This window comes from Protomyctophum parallelum, assembly GCF_964188405.1.
Source record: "Protomyctophum parallelum genome assembly, chromosome: 9".
Taxonomy (NCBI): Eukaryota; Metazoa; Chordata; class Actinopteri; order Myctophiformes; family Myctophidae; genus Protomyctophum; species Protomyctophum parallelum.
Window position 1 is genome coordinate 21,390,952 of NC_139706.1, and position 15,491 is coordinate 21,406,442.

The 15,491-nt window shown below is 42.9% G+C and overlaps 1 protein-coding gene across 3 annotated transcripts in view; it reads right to left on the bottom strand.

Annotated features, from left to right (window-relative positions):
• Positions 1-15,491, bottom strand: part of grik4 (glutamate receptor, ionotropic, kainate 4) — a 233,162-nt gene that overhangs the window by 68,985 nt on the left and 148,686 nt on the right. For all 3 annotated transcript variants that reach the window (XM_083772591.1, XM_083772590.1, XM_083772589.1), the window contains exon 6: positions 5,247-5,412. In XM_083772591.1, coding sequence (XP_083628717.1) covers positions 5,247-5,412 — 166 coding nt within the window. The remainder of the gene's footprint in view (positions 1-5,246; positions 5,413-15,491) is intronic.

Below are 15,491 nucleotides of genomic sequence, written 5' to 3' on the forward strand. Positions count from 1 at the left end.
AGTGAACCAATATTCTCCAGCACTTGCTCCATGCGCGCCCACCCCTCTAGACCAGAAAGCACGCTGCGGCTGGGCCAGGCTAGTTCTGTTCATAACGCACCATTTGGTTTGTAACTCCAAGTACACAAAATGAGGTATAATAAGTTATATCCCATATTATGCAACGACAACAGATGCAAAAGTTGATGAGACACTACTGTTTGTATTGGCCAAAGTCTTTACATTATGTTTGCGTGACTTCAGGTCACTTTTCTTTAGGACTTCGTCTAAAAAGATCACACCTGCGCTCTTATCCTGGTACATCATCATACATCATCTCATTCCGGCCAATCAGAATTTGAGTCCTCTGCACCTTCGTCTACAATATTTGTGTTTATGCAATGTTTGTTTTTACACTCAAAATTGGCCATTCATTATCAATGGCATGTAGGACAATGTTTGTGTTTACACACATCCTCAAAGCGCCCCTCAAAAATATATTAAAGGCGTTAACTTTTTTTCTCATGGGGATTGTCTCATGCATTTGAGTAGGTAACGGAGAATAATGAACTTAATCAAGACATTCTCAGCAGCACAGCATCAGTTACTGCATATACTGTACCAGGTCCACTGAGATTGCTAAGATAATATTAATTAGCCATAGAGCAGTAATTTGTGAGGTGCATATAGTGTGAAATACACCTGGCTCACTCCAAAATAATATTCAATCCACAGAGACCTGCTGTGCCAGTTACAATAAAGCTACTCTGGGAACTTGGAAAATATTATAAAATCACACCCGTGTGAATTGAGTCATCATACATCATATATATTCCAGCCAAATGTGCGTCCTCACATTTGTCTTCAATGTTTGTGTTTATGCACTTTTGTCTTCAAAGTTTGTGTTTACACAGACCCTCAAAGCTGGACATAGGAGGGGCCAGTGCTCCTCAAAAATATTCGAGGAGAAGAGTTATAGGGCAATCTGAAAGTAGGACCGAATCGCCCGATATTGACTGAGCCTCCAGGGAGTGTGTGTGCAATGTTTGGTATAGACCGGGTTAACGGTGCCGAATATTAGCTGGTAACGGACGGACACACACACACACACACACACACACACACACACACACACACACACACACATATGGACGGACGGACGGACGGACGGACGGACGGACGGACGGACGGACGGACGGACGGACGGAGTGGCCTGGTGGAGACAACAAAGTGTGCTGTGCACTCAAAAATCAATACTGCTGTACATGTCGTGCCTAACAAGACTCCTTAGCAGTTATAATATTTCTACATTAGTACACAACAGACTCTTGGGGCTTATTGCTTTATTAAATGATGCACGTCAGATATTCTAAACTCTATAATTGACAGTGATAGATATTTTTGAAGCCATCGGCTGGAAACGAGCTATTTATCAAGATTCAGTGCCTGTCTCTGGTGGCCATGGTTTTGTCGTCAACACTTTATTTGTGTTTGCTCGTGGGCAGCGTATGAACACAGGAAAGATTAGTGATGTGTTTTAATGTCATCAGGATGATTTTACACCACCTGGCCAGGATGCAGGACTCAATAAACAAACTACCCCAAGTGGGATATATAGAACTAAAGTGAAGTGGTGCATTCAAAGTCTTCCATATGCTGCACTTCACTTTTAGTGTACACATCATGATCTATTTGGTTCCATTTGTACACTCATTTGACAGTAACAGTAAGACAGTAAGACTTTTACTGTGTATGAATCATAGACTGTAAAAAATATGGACAAAGCGTTCCCCGGGTCTAACATGAACGTAAAATGAAGCCTGAAATCCCTTGCATTCTAATGCACTGTAAGTCGCCATCTTTCTAGATCCGTTTTAGCCCAGCTGGCCATTGGCTGGCCCAGACAACGAGGCGGGACTTCCCCCCTTCTTCTCCGTTGGTTTTTATTTTGACTCGAGTGGGAGGGGAATCCCGATCATAGACTGTAACGGTAGCCACGCCCCTCAGAACATGCGCGACTTTATGGTCATTTTTTAAATAAATGGCACCATAATTTTCCAAAAAGAATATTATGACATTAGAAATGAGACTTTAAACTAGTGACTGGAAGCAGAAAGTATTCATGACCATGTTTATTAAGGTAATACAGTCTAGGTGAAGTTGGGCCAAAATACATGGGCCTCTATGGAGCTATGGGGCTTTTTGGGTCCAGTCCAGCGCCACAACAGGCTAGTATATGAACTACCGATTTCAAATGAGGCTTCACGAAATATCTGGCTGACTGCCCCCCTGGTATGAATTCAAATTACAGACTAAATTAAAACCAAACCTGGGCTCAAAAGTATAATGAAATGCAATCTCCTCCATGTTTAGTTTGTTACGTCTCTTGCAGTCTGACTTAAGTCTCACACTAGCTAGTTTGTTCCACGTTCCGGACGGTTTAAAGCCCGCCCTTCCACATCCGAAACTTCAAACGTACAGACAAGGGCGCATCATTTACGTATCCACTCCAGAGTCTAGATCTAGACCGGATCAGCAGCCTGCAAAGCAACTCCATCCCAACCCAGTCTACCATTATACATAACCACAGTATCACTTAAGGCTTGTGAAAATAGTAACTAGTTACTTTTGGGGGGGGGGGGGGAAATAAGTTGTGAAAACTTACTGCACTAACCCAAATTAATATTTTAAACAGTGTTCATCGGTCAAATTTGACCTGCTAACACCAAAACATGTCAGCTGGTTTCTATCACAATTCAAGGGTTAATGTAACCAACGTATTATTACAGCACATTCATGTTATTTTCTAGCTGACTGCAGATTGCTAAGCAAACACAAGGCCATATTGTTGTGGTGACAGGAGGCTGAAGCATTCCTGAGATGATGTGTGAGCGATCGCTGTGAAGTGAGGGAGGAGAGCAGAAAGTAAAATCGATGTTGTAGAGAAACATATATTGGGCAGGTTCTATAGAACTAATATTATGTAATGAAATGTAAATATTGAGCAGGTTTTATCGAGGACAAAATGTAGCAGGACAAACATTTCTTGCAGCTACAATGGAACTACAAAAGACCAGACCAAACCTTTTTTAGTGTGAAAAAAAAGTCTATAGTCTAAGTCTATAGTCTATAAGTCTATAGTGCTTTGTTAAACAAAAAAGTCTATAGTCTAAGTCTATAGTCTATAAGTCTATAGTGCTTTGTTAAACAAATCAGTAAGCCCCCGAATGGCTGATATGTCAGACTCTTTTTCTTCAAAGCTCATTGCAACGTCATCCAGAAGATTTTAGTTTTACTGCTCACTAGCCTACAATAAGGTGGGGGACAGGCACATGACATAGACGGTATAGGGCTTCATGACACACCAAACCAGGATTTTTTTTCATTTATTTTTTCATACAAGAAGCAGTGCATAGCTAAGGCCATTAACCATCCCAGCCATAGCCTGTTCACGCCACTACAAGGGAGGGCGAGCTCCAAAAGTGGTCTTTGGCATGGACACTACAGCAGCAAGACAAGCGATACCTATCAAAGGCCATTCATTCCATTCCATCATTTAGAACAGTTTCCAAGTGTCAACCATCAGGCTGTTGGAACACCTGCTGAACCCTGTCACCATGCCAGGTCATATCACACAATCATTGTCACTTTATTATGTAAACATGGCTACATTTATTTCTGTCAGGACAACTCATGGATGGTTAGAATATATATTTATTGAATATAAAATGAGCAATATATTTATTATGGTTTGGCGATTGAATTGGATCTGCTTTTTATGTACACGGATAAAGCGCATCAGTCCCGACCATAGGGACTCTGAATACCTTGTAGCCTACTGTACATAAACAGCAGGTCCAAAACAACAGATGGTAGCTGGGGTGCTGGCGGGTGCGCAGCAGTGTTTGAGCAAGACAGCAGTGGTGTGTGCAGCAGCAGCATGACAGCAGCAAAGCAGGCAGGAATGAGCAGTGCAAACTTCCAGATTTGGACGGCCGCCAGCAACTGCACTGAGTTTCCTGACAGAACTTGCTCTGCACATGTCTGTGACAGGCTCATATCTGCTGCTAAATGTAGTCTACTTGTACAATAGACTGTGACATTCTGCCTAATCTTTATTTTCTGTTTTGACCATACATCTTAGTACTTAGTACATCTTAGCAACGCCCTGCACAGACAGACACACACATTAAAAACTGGGAGCTGACCAGTACAACCACAGTCTTATACTGTTGGCCACTAAGCAGCTCCACTTGGAGCAGTTGGGAGTTGAGTGCCTTGCTCAAGGGCACTTCAGTGGTGTTGAGTGATGACAAATCAATTGCTTGATATTTTGATAACGATGAGGATATTATTGAACCGATGGAGGAAAATAAAAGTAATTTACTTTGGGTTTCTCACATCGAGTCGGTCCCACATAGCGTGGGAGTTGTTTACAGCTGCTTCAAAATAGTATACATATGTTGATTGAGATAATGTGTTTGTGTGTGCTTGTGTGCGTGCATGTTCGTGTGTGTGTATTTGTGTGTGAGGGAGAGCATGTGTGAGAAAATGTATGCTTATATATACACAGTAGTGATGTGCGGGCCGGCCCGTTGCTCGCAGGGGTGGGCGGACAGGCCAAGGTTTTCAGCGCAATTATCGGCGGCGAAAAGGAGAATAAAAGCATTCCGGTACCTGCTCTCCTGTGTCTACTGTCTACTCCTGCTGAAACCATCAGCTTGTTGTTCTGTTGTTCATCAATGTGTAGCCTCGGAAACCCAGACGTTTTATTTCCTGTGTTGCTTATGAAAGGGCACTTTAGCCCCTGCCTTTTTGACCAGAAAAGTGCCCTCTCCGTTCTGAGGCTCGGAACCTCGACTGTCATCAGCGCAATGAGCACATCTGCACCCAATCTTTCTTAATTGAGCGCGGTGCTGTGCAGGCGTGCACAGTGCTCTGCACTGGGTGTTGAGAAGCCGGTCGTTACTTTTTGTTTTCGCGGGCCGCGGGGCGGGCGGGCCGTTGATTAATATATTGTTTTGCGGGGCAGGTTGGTGCGGGCTGGTTCCCGTGGCGGGACGGGACGGGCGGGTTATGAAAAAAAGCCGACCCGCGCATCACTAATACACAGCTATATATCAACTATTCATGTTGCCTGTGCAGATGCAGCATTGTATAGTATGTGAACAGTTGGCAGTATTTGAATATGATTGGTGTGAACATTCAATCTGTTGTGCATGTATCTACTGTAGATTTCATATATTTGTGCTGTGCCACACACTCACAGTCGGCCTGTGCACAGATGAGGCAGGCGGTGGTGCTGTTGAAGAAGGTGAGAAGGCCGGCCACAGCCAGGCTGATGTCGCTGTTGGTGGGCCTCATGTCCAGGGTGGTGAAGCGGGGGAACTGGACCTTCAGGATGTCCTCGGGAGCGACCTTCACATACGGGACCTATACGTAGACACACACAAAGAATGGAGTGAACCAAGGCTTTGGACTAGGGTTGTCCCGTTCGGATCGGGTGATCGTAAATCGGGGGCCGATCGTGTCATTTTCAAATGATCGGAATCGGATCGGGAGCCAAAAAACGTGATTGGGGCATCCCTAGTATCAATATTATATCCACAATGTTATTAGAACCAGCACTACTGGGACTGAGGACCACCAGGTCATCTGCATACATCAGATGGTTTACTAGTGTTTCTCCGACCATGCACCCTGTGTTACAGGTTCTCAGTTGAGCAGACAAGCCATCCATGTATAAATTAAATAAGATACTGTAGGGGATAAGATTCCCCCCTGCCTCATGCCATTGCTTACACCAAATGGAGCTGATATACTCCCACCCCATTTGACCAGCATGGTCTGGTGGGTGTACCAGTAGGCCAGGACCCTCACAATAAAACCGGGCACTCCTCTTTGCTTCATTTTCATAAAGGGCTTATTATGGTTAATCCTATCGAAGGCACGGGACGCATCAAAAAAACACATGAGGACTGATGAATTACTAGTCTTGTATTTGCTCACAATTTCACAGTACCATGCTTTGGTTTAAAACCAAACTGGTTATCAAAGGAGTGGATATACTCAGCTACTCTATCCAGTAGCATTCTTTCCATTACTTTGGAGATGATGCTGGCTAAAGCTATGGGCCTATAATTATCCAGGCTACTAACCTTACCAGCTTTATCTTTAATTAATAACTGGGACAAGCAATACTGAAAGCATTGAGTCGGGTAATACACCATGGATCATAAAACCAGCAAAACTGAGAGAGAGATAGTCTCAGACTAGCATTTTTCAGGTGCTCTGCACTCTGCAGTGATCTGATCCATCCCACATGCTTTGTTTACAGACAAATGTTGCATGGCTTCATACACCTCATGTGTTGTTGATCATAAGAATGATGAATCTCTGTATAAAGGATCGATAACAAGTGTACCTCTGTGGATATGTGTGGATGAACCACAGAATAGGCCACAGGCCTTTCTGTGTGGAGTTTGCATGTTCTCCCCATGTCCCCTCTAGGGTAGGTACCCTCACAAAAACATGCAGTAATCCTGGTCTCTAAACTGCCTCCCCCTGGCCAGCCGGGGCGCCTGATGAGGAGAAAGGAACTGGTTGGAATAACGTGTTCATTCCACGCGCTACGTCCAACCAGGGGAACTCCCCCCTGCCAGGTGTAAAGGACAAATTTGGACACTCATGCATGAAGGAAGCATGAGTTCAAGTCTGTGCTCTCCCCAGTTTGTAGGGTGGGTTACAAAATCATGGGATAAGAATTATATAAAATAAAATAAAAACACATAATAAATACATGGAGGAATCTCCAGAAAGACTGTTGTGTATTATTAAAAAGAGGTTTCGTTCCACCTCCGTGAACAAGGCCTTGTTGTTGGAAATAATAGGTGCAGCAATGCATGAGTCATGCAGCATGACTATTCAATTAAACTTTAAAAACATCTATTTACAACCAGTGCTGAACAATTTAAATCTGTAGGCACACTGCCCAGAGAGAGAGAGAGAGAGAGAGAGAGAGAGAGCTCTGCTAGAGTAACAGTTAAGCCACATTTATATGTTCATCTTCATCAAGTGCCACTGTCATATCACAAAGTATGAATGAGCCAAATCTGTGTCAAGCGAGATACTCATCTGAGTTCACCGCATTAAGCGTTCCACTGCTCTTCCTTCTTACACACATTGAATCCAGCACAAACGGCAAACCTGGTGAAACTCTGCGAAACAAACTCTTTGACATCCCACTTCAATTAAAGCACAACCCTTCCCCCATTTCCCCCCTATACAGACACGATGGAATCCATCTCTGTTTCAGTTATCTGTCTGGGGAAAAGAGAGGGAAGAGTGTCGTGTCTTTGCTTCCGGTTGGTCAGGCCTGGCGGTGCTTGAAGGATGCTGGAGGACATGGAGTGAGGCTGAGGAGGGTGGGAGAACAGAGCCTCTACATCATAGCAGATTGCCTGTCAGTGGGGCTCCCAGTGACCATACAGCACCTTTATGTCCCCACGTATCCTCCGTTGGATTTCCACCCGGGCCCATGGAGTGAGTCTCTAGGTATCTGGATGGAGGTATGGCCGCAACTGACAGCTCTGCTGGAATACCATTCTCTCCTCTGTAGGAGCCCCGGACACCTGCAGGCTAATAAATAGGCTTGAGCCATGAGGGACCAAAACTTCATCCCCAATACTGCAGTTTGCAGCCATCCAACTCCTTTCACTTAGAAACTATAGCATTGCTATGTTAATAGTATTTGTAGTACTGGAGATAACAGTAGCTCAATTTGAAATTGCACCCTATGGCCAGAAAAATAATGACGTCTGTGTGTTTGACTATAGGGTTTGACTGGATTGCTGAATTTGCGCACGCACAAGCACACACACACACACACACACACACACACACACACACACACACACACACACACACACACACACACACACACACACACACACACACACACACACACACACACACACACACACACACACACACACACACACACACACACACACACACACACACACATCCCATTTGGCTCATTCAGAATCAACACAATTTGACAAGACGCAACATATTGTCAAATATTATGTTGACTTTCTTGACATACAATAAATTTGCTTGCTGCTTGGCTGTTAAGACTTTAACTTAAAAACAGTCCTGAAACTGACTGATAAAACACAGTGGCTCATATTATAAGTGGATTTCCCCCCCCCTGATGTTTTCCTTCTAAAATTGTTTGGTGCGACCATGGCCCCAATGCAGGGAGTAAAATGAATTACATATTTAAAGAATAAGTCATTCTAACTCAGTAATGAGAGGAAATAAATCATTGGAACATTAATGAACCCCAGGGTGCCTTATCTGCGTAATAATCAAGGAGTTTTAATTTAGTTTACTGCAATAGATGTCAATACTATGGCTAGTACCAGGAGAAGACATCTCTGAAGTAGAGAGAGAGGAAGACAGAAAGAATAACGGACCACAGACCAAAGACAGAAGACAGACCAAATGGGGCTATAACAATACAAAGAAGAGTTGTGGTCTAGTGGGCAATTAGGCTTTATTAAACGAACTCATTAAATGGTAACTTAGTGGGATTTCTCTCAGTTGTCAGAGAATAACTTTTTGATATTCCCCCTCTAAAGCTGCTGCTGGCAAAAAGTTATTCTCTGACAACTGAAATCCCACTAAGTTGCCATTTAATGAGTTCATTTAATTAAGCCTAATTGCCCACTAGACCACAATCCACAGATTGGACAGAAAGACCCCACTCCCAAGGGAAGACAGACTACTGTATATGCACCTACTGCACACAAAACTTTCTAACCACCTGCCCACTATACCAAGACATCAGAGACACGTATACTTCCCACAGATTACACACACCCAACATGAGTTTGAAACTATGACCAATGACAAAAAACTCCCATACCTATTGTGCGAAATACAACAATGTGCAAACACAGCAACACCCCCACCCTAAGGTCTACTATCTGTACCAAGTAGACCGCTGGACCTTGCACCTTTTAACAGATCTTAAATGCTGCCATTTGTCCCAAAGTGACTGCAAAAAGTGCTGCTATTTGTTTAAAAAAAAGAGGCAGGCATTTAATGAGGAAGCTCTCACAGACCTGAGGCTTGGCTTTGGTGGCGCACACACACACACACACACACACACACTGTGCAATTGCAATAAAACAAAACAGTGAAGACAGGAAATTAACTATAAAAAATTTATGGAATGTTCTTATTTCATTGAACATAAGCAAGAAAAACTCCAATGCCACTCTGAGTGAAGGTGAAAGCTTATTTCCCATTTGTGGTGCTCAGTAAAACCCTGCGTTGTCTCTGCCATGGACAATTTACAATTTACAATTTAGGCATTTAGCAGACGCTCTTAATCCAGAGCGACTTACATTTAAGCAAGAACAAAATCATGGGAATACATCACATAAAAGCATTTATCATGAAACATGCGTAAGCTAAGAAGGTAACAGCGGAATATCTATATGATGAAACTATACATACACTATACATAATAAACTATACATATTCACTACTATGCTATACATATGTACTATGGCGTGCTATGACTATATACAATACAATTATAGTGCTGTCTACATAACATGCTATAAGTCTGTGTCAAATGCTATCTAAGCCAACATAAATGCTATCTAAGGGGTTAGGGTAAGTGCTATGGGCCATGATGGAGTCTGAAAAGGTGGGTTTTCAGGCTACGGCGGAAGATTGGGAGTGATGCTGCAGTTCTGACTGCAATGGGAAGTGCATTCCACAGTTTTGGAGCCAAACAACTGTCCAACTGTCCATGATGTGTCCTCTGTAAAGCTTACAGGAGCCCACATGGGGTCAGGTTCTTGTTGAGGAGGAGTAGAGGAGTTGGGTGAGCAGGTCTAACGCCATAAGGTAATCTGAGCTGTAATGAACGGCTGCATCTGTCAGCCTGGCCTTGGAGGACCAACTGAACACAACTCTGTTTAATAAACTTTCACAGGAGTTTCAAAGGGGGCTGGAGTGTGGCAGGTCTTTAGTCTGACAGAAGACAACATTAGCCATGTGGCGTCTGCATCGTTTGAACACATCAATAAACATGCATGCACGCACGCACGCACGCACACAATGAAAGTGAACCGGGCTACCAATTACCGTACAACACATGCTTGCTTAAAAGACAGCACTGCCCTTGGACCGTTGGCTGTAAACATAATATCATGAACAGTAGGCAAAGCTAGTGCATTCAGTGAATTGAATCACAATATGAAGGTGAATTGAAGCCAGAAGGAAAGCCGTTCATTTTCCATCACAGTGCGGACATTGCTAATCAGTTTCGAGGTAATCACATAGACAGATTATACGAAGGCCTGGCCATAATATAACCCGTCCAAAGCCAGATCAATCAATGTTGACCACGGAGAACAGATGCCGTATAAGACAGTCCATCAGTCAGTGCGAGTAATGCCAGGATTGCCGTTGCAGCGCATCATCAAATGGGGTTGGTCGTGCATGGGACGGGGGTGAAGGGGAGGGGACAGGTGGTGGTCTATTATGTCTACCAGCTGTTGGCATTCATCTAAAAAGGATGGATTACGAGGGGAAAAGACGAGATGAAAACGATCTGAAAGAGACATGCTCGAACAGTCATTGAAGTAGTAGAGTGGAACACAGAAGACCATCAGATCACCATCCTATTGATCAACCTGCACAGATACAGGTAGAGCGAAGATGCCGTGTTGTTGGAACAGAGAAGACGGAATGCTTTTAAACCTCTAATATTGCGTACTTCTTAAAGGAGAAATCCACACCAAAACACATGTACCCTGAATGAGCCTATAATCCTGTCCCAACATACATGTTGGCCTTGAATTGATTGATAGATGCCCCTGTTCTCCATTTTCCTCACCCCTCCCAGTGGCTCCCACAGTGTTTTGGTGTGGATTTCTCCTTTAAGACTAAAATGACTCTTCTGATCTTGCACAGTGCGCTCAGTGCGATATTTCCGAACGCGCCCCTTATATCAGTACAGGCACCAGCGTAATGCCAGACATCTGTGTTTTTATTTAGCAAACTTTCTATTGAGACAATAGAACGTTTTTTATAACACAAATTATTTTAAAATGGACTTTGTTTGTTTGTGAGGGGTTTGTTTTCAATCGAACAAATGTTTAATTTGCACTGCACAAACAAATCATAACTCAGCATCACACAATGCAAATGGTAAACAGCCAATATATTTTTTTTATCTCTTGCCACAGAGCAGCAGAATGCCGATTGCAATGCATGAAAAGATGTGGATGTTCTTGACAAAGGTCAGTACTCAGCAGTAAGGCGTGAAATCCACAGTGTTGAATTCACTTTCTGTTGCCGACAGCGTCGCAGAGTTTGATTGATTCATGCCCTCGATCCCCTCCTGCAGGGCGGGCAAATCAAAGTGACACTGAAGACTGAAGAAACAAAAGCAAAGAGAGAGAGAGAGAGAGAGAGAGAGAGAGGGAGGGGGGCGGGGGGCTTTGGTGGCTTTCCTCTCAGTGAGCTGATAAAAAACGAGACAGCTTGCGCAGTGAATAGTGAAGAGTGAATTTAGATTGCACATGGGCGCTCCGGCTGGTGAAGACTGACAAGGCAGATCAATACTGTGGTGAGAGAGGGGTCAGCAGTGGAAAATCGTTCTAGCCTGGCATGGCCAGACTATAATATCACTGCGTTTATATTAGTCTGGAACTTTGGTGTGGAAGATTTATTTCTAATGAGCGGCGCCGCGGTTACAAACAGATTCCAACATCACAGCCAAAAAGATCTCACTTTGAATAGTGGGCTCTGATTGGTCACCCACACAACTCCAGATCAATCTCCCCGGGGATGTTTTCCGACCTGTGGCAGATCTGTCTGGTTCCCAGGCTTAACTCGAGCTTGTCGTGCCTCGTAAGTCGTGATTATCTTAACTTGTTGATTGTTCTGTGTACACTGTTCAGCGCCTTGTGACTTTGTCTTGAAAGGTGCTTTATAAATAATGTACTTACTTACGTACTTATCAGATCAGGTAGAGATAGATGACACACCTGCCTGTATGCAAACAGACAGAAGAAAGGGCTTGCTATAGAGCACTGAAGTCTAACGCAATTTACACATCCTACCTGTTTTATATGAAGAATCAACTGACCGCGAGAAAACGCAAATGTTACTGCCGCCAAATTAGTCAAATTTTCAAACATCAAATATCAAATATGAGTGACTGACTATCATAAATGCTACAGAGACACATCCCCGACCATATGGCAAAGACAGTTTGTTTATTTTTGGACCACAATGCTTAAAAACGATTTTAAGTTGGTCCAATGTTGTTCTCAGAGACAAACGTCTGCGACCATGGGGATGAAGACGAACGAGTGACGCCAGGACTTTAATACTAACTCGATTAAGACCTGATCTGTTTGTGGTTTTGTTTTTCATAATTCCCTACACTAGCTCTATTCTCTGTTTTTTAATTGTATTCAAATGTCCTTTTATAATGGGTTTCTTTGCACGCAATTTGCTCTTAATGTTCTGTCTTAATGCTTTATGTTTTGTGCAAAGCGTTTAATTGCCTTGTTGTTGAAAGAGTGTGAAACCCAGACAGGCATCCACTACACATGTATTTGTTCACGCGCACGCACGCACACGCACGCACTTGCAGTGATCAATATTAATTATTCATTAACTTGCAATTATGTATTGAGTTTTGCAATGTACATATTTACTCAATGTATGTCATCCTCTGCGTTACTGAGACTATGGATTCACTTTGAGGAGAGGCAGTAACCATTGACACCAGGCCTAGGTTAAGCTATAACACCGGAGAACCCAGGACCCCCTTTGCTGAATGCAGATTTGGAAAAGAAGTGAGGAAAGTGCGTGGGTGGAATGCAGAAATTCTTATTGAGATTCAACAGATATCACCACGTCTCCTCTCCGCTCCTCGACCCGTCATGAATAAGCAATGAGTTGAATTCAATGTGCGAGCAGCAAACACGTACAGCCAACTCCTTTCAACTCCTCTAGCATGCCATTAATTAAAGACCTAATAAAAATGATCCTAATGAGTTCTGATGACTATTTGTGCTGTGACACTTTCTGTCAAGTGTGTAAAAAACACCGAACATCTACAACATCAAATGGAACGTTCTCGAGTATCGGTTTAAAAAAGAAGAGCAGACAGTCTGACCTGAGAGGAACCCACACAGCAGAACTGATATTGCTTGAATACCACATAGATCACTGTGATGCTATAGAGCGATTAAACATCATCATTAGTTATTACCCATCCCTACCAGCTCAGTGGCCTTTGTGTTAGAGCGTTGGTCCCCACCCTTGTTATACTGAAGTACCACTTCAGAACATATGTCTCTCTAAGTACCACCATAATAGCTGATGCTAAAATACAGGAGCGTAGACCTGCCCATTTTGTTCCATTCCTAAGCTGCTCTGACAAAATCTAATGTGATTAATCCGTTCTCAAATCTTCTTTGAGAACATTAACGGCTAGGTGTGCCGTCATGTTTATTTCAGCACGGCTGGATAGCCTATTTCGACAAATTTCTTGGTCAGAAGAACTACCTGTAATATAAATACTTTATTCCACTTTTGTCTTTTTTTCCTCCTTTTTTGGGTGACTCCTCTGTGTACCACTGGTACAAGTACCACTAGTACCAGTGGTTGGGAGCCTCTGGGTTAGAGTAACTGGGAGTGGCTCAGGGGTAGAGTGGCCGACAGCGTGGCCAGAGGATATTGAATTGAGGCAGGGCCAAATTAGCCATTGGGGCCGTGGCCCAGGGGCAACAATGTGATAAAAACACGAAAATTCTGGGGGCCCCAGAAAATGTACCCGCCCAGGGGCCCTCGTGGGGGTTAATCCATCCCTGAATTGAGGGAGTGTCTGAAGGGGATATGAAGGGTATACAGAGAATGTGTCACTATACTATTTCTGACTGAGGTGCAGCTTCCTGTAGAGAAAAGGGCGTAAAAATGAATGGAGCCACCCGGTAAATAGTCTCTGGTCAGAGAAGATATGCTAGCCTGGTTTATAACACCATGAAAACCAATTCCACACCATGTGTACTGCTGAGCCACAGGACACGCTGTCCATTTAAATCACTTTGAACAGCTCCACAGTACATACACTGAACACACACTGAGACTGCACAGTGGGATCAGCTTCAAAAACAAATAAACAGTGTGTGTGTGTGTCGTCCTGATGATTGCCATTCTAAGCATAATACAATCAATAACCATGCAAATGAAGCACCGGTGATGCAAATAAACCTTACCCTCTGAAATGACGGTGGAAATGGTTTCAGATTTGTTGTTTAAAGGGATATTTCACCTTTATTTATTTATATCTTATTTTTATTTTATTTATTTATTTGGGGGGGTCATTTTATCTCCTACTAAAGCTGTTTTACTCAAGACATTTTTATGTGTGTCTAAATGGTATGTATCTGTCTGTCTGAAAATTGCAATGTTAACTCTCCACTATGCAATTCTATTTTATTTGATTTCATATTTCATTTCATATCATATCATAACCTTCAACAGCCAAGTACAACCTGAGCTTCAACCCATAAACATACTTAGCCACATTGCAGCAAATGTGTAAACTCTCTGCTCTCCTGCTACTAGCGCACCTCTTCAAGGTAAGGTAAGGTAAGGTAATTTTATTTATAGAGCGCCTTTCAAAACAGTTGTTACAAGGTGCTGTACAATAAAATAAAAGGAATAAAACAAGAATATATAAGAAAAATATAAGAAATAAGAAACAGAGCAGCAAAGACAGTACCTAGAAATATATAAGTACATAATAAGTAGATAATACTGTACATAGAAATCACTGGAGCAAGCCAGAATGTTTGCGGTACAAATGCGTTTTCAGTAGCTTCTTAAAGATCTCAACAGATACAGCGTTTCTCAAGCAGAGTGGTAAATCATTCCACAGCGTAGGTGCAACAAATTCGAAAGCTCGATCTCCTTTGGTTCGCAGCTTAGTGGTGGGGATAATGAGAAGACCTTTGTCTGAAGACCTAAGTTGTCTCAAATTCACCTTGGGGTGCACCAGTTCACTTAAATAAATTGGGCCCAGCCCATGAAGAGATTTATAAGTAGGCTAATTAATAAAATTGTATGTATGTATGTATGTATGTATTTGGTTAAAATGGGTAGGGTTTAAAAAAAGGCAAGAGTTTGCTCTGGTGCACTGGCCTAAAAGTGGGTCCTTAAAAACTGCTAAAACTTCTGAAATGTATGTATGTAGGTATGTATGTGTGTAGGTATTTTAAAAGGGGGGGCTTTTTGGTAAAATTCCTGCCCGCAATACCTTCATATATTTAAAATAAGTCCAAAATAGGGTTACCAGTGAAGGGCCAACTGCCTATTCACTGGGGACTATGCAAGGCAGAGGCGTCCACCCCCCTGAGTCCAAGTTTAAGCTAGACCGCAGTATGTATGTATGTATGTATGTATGT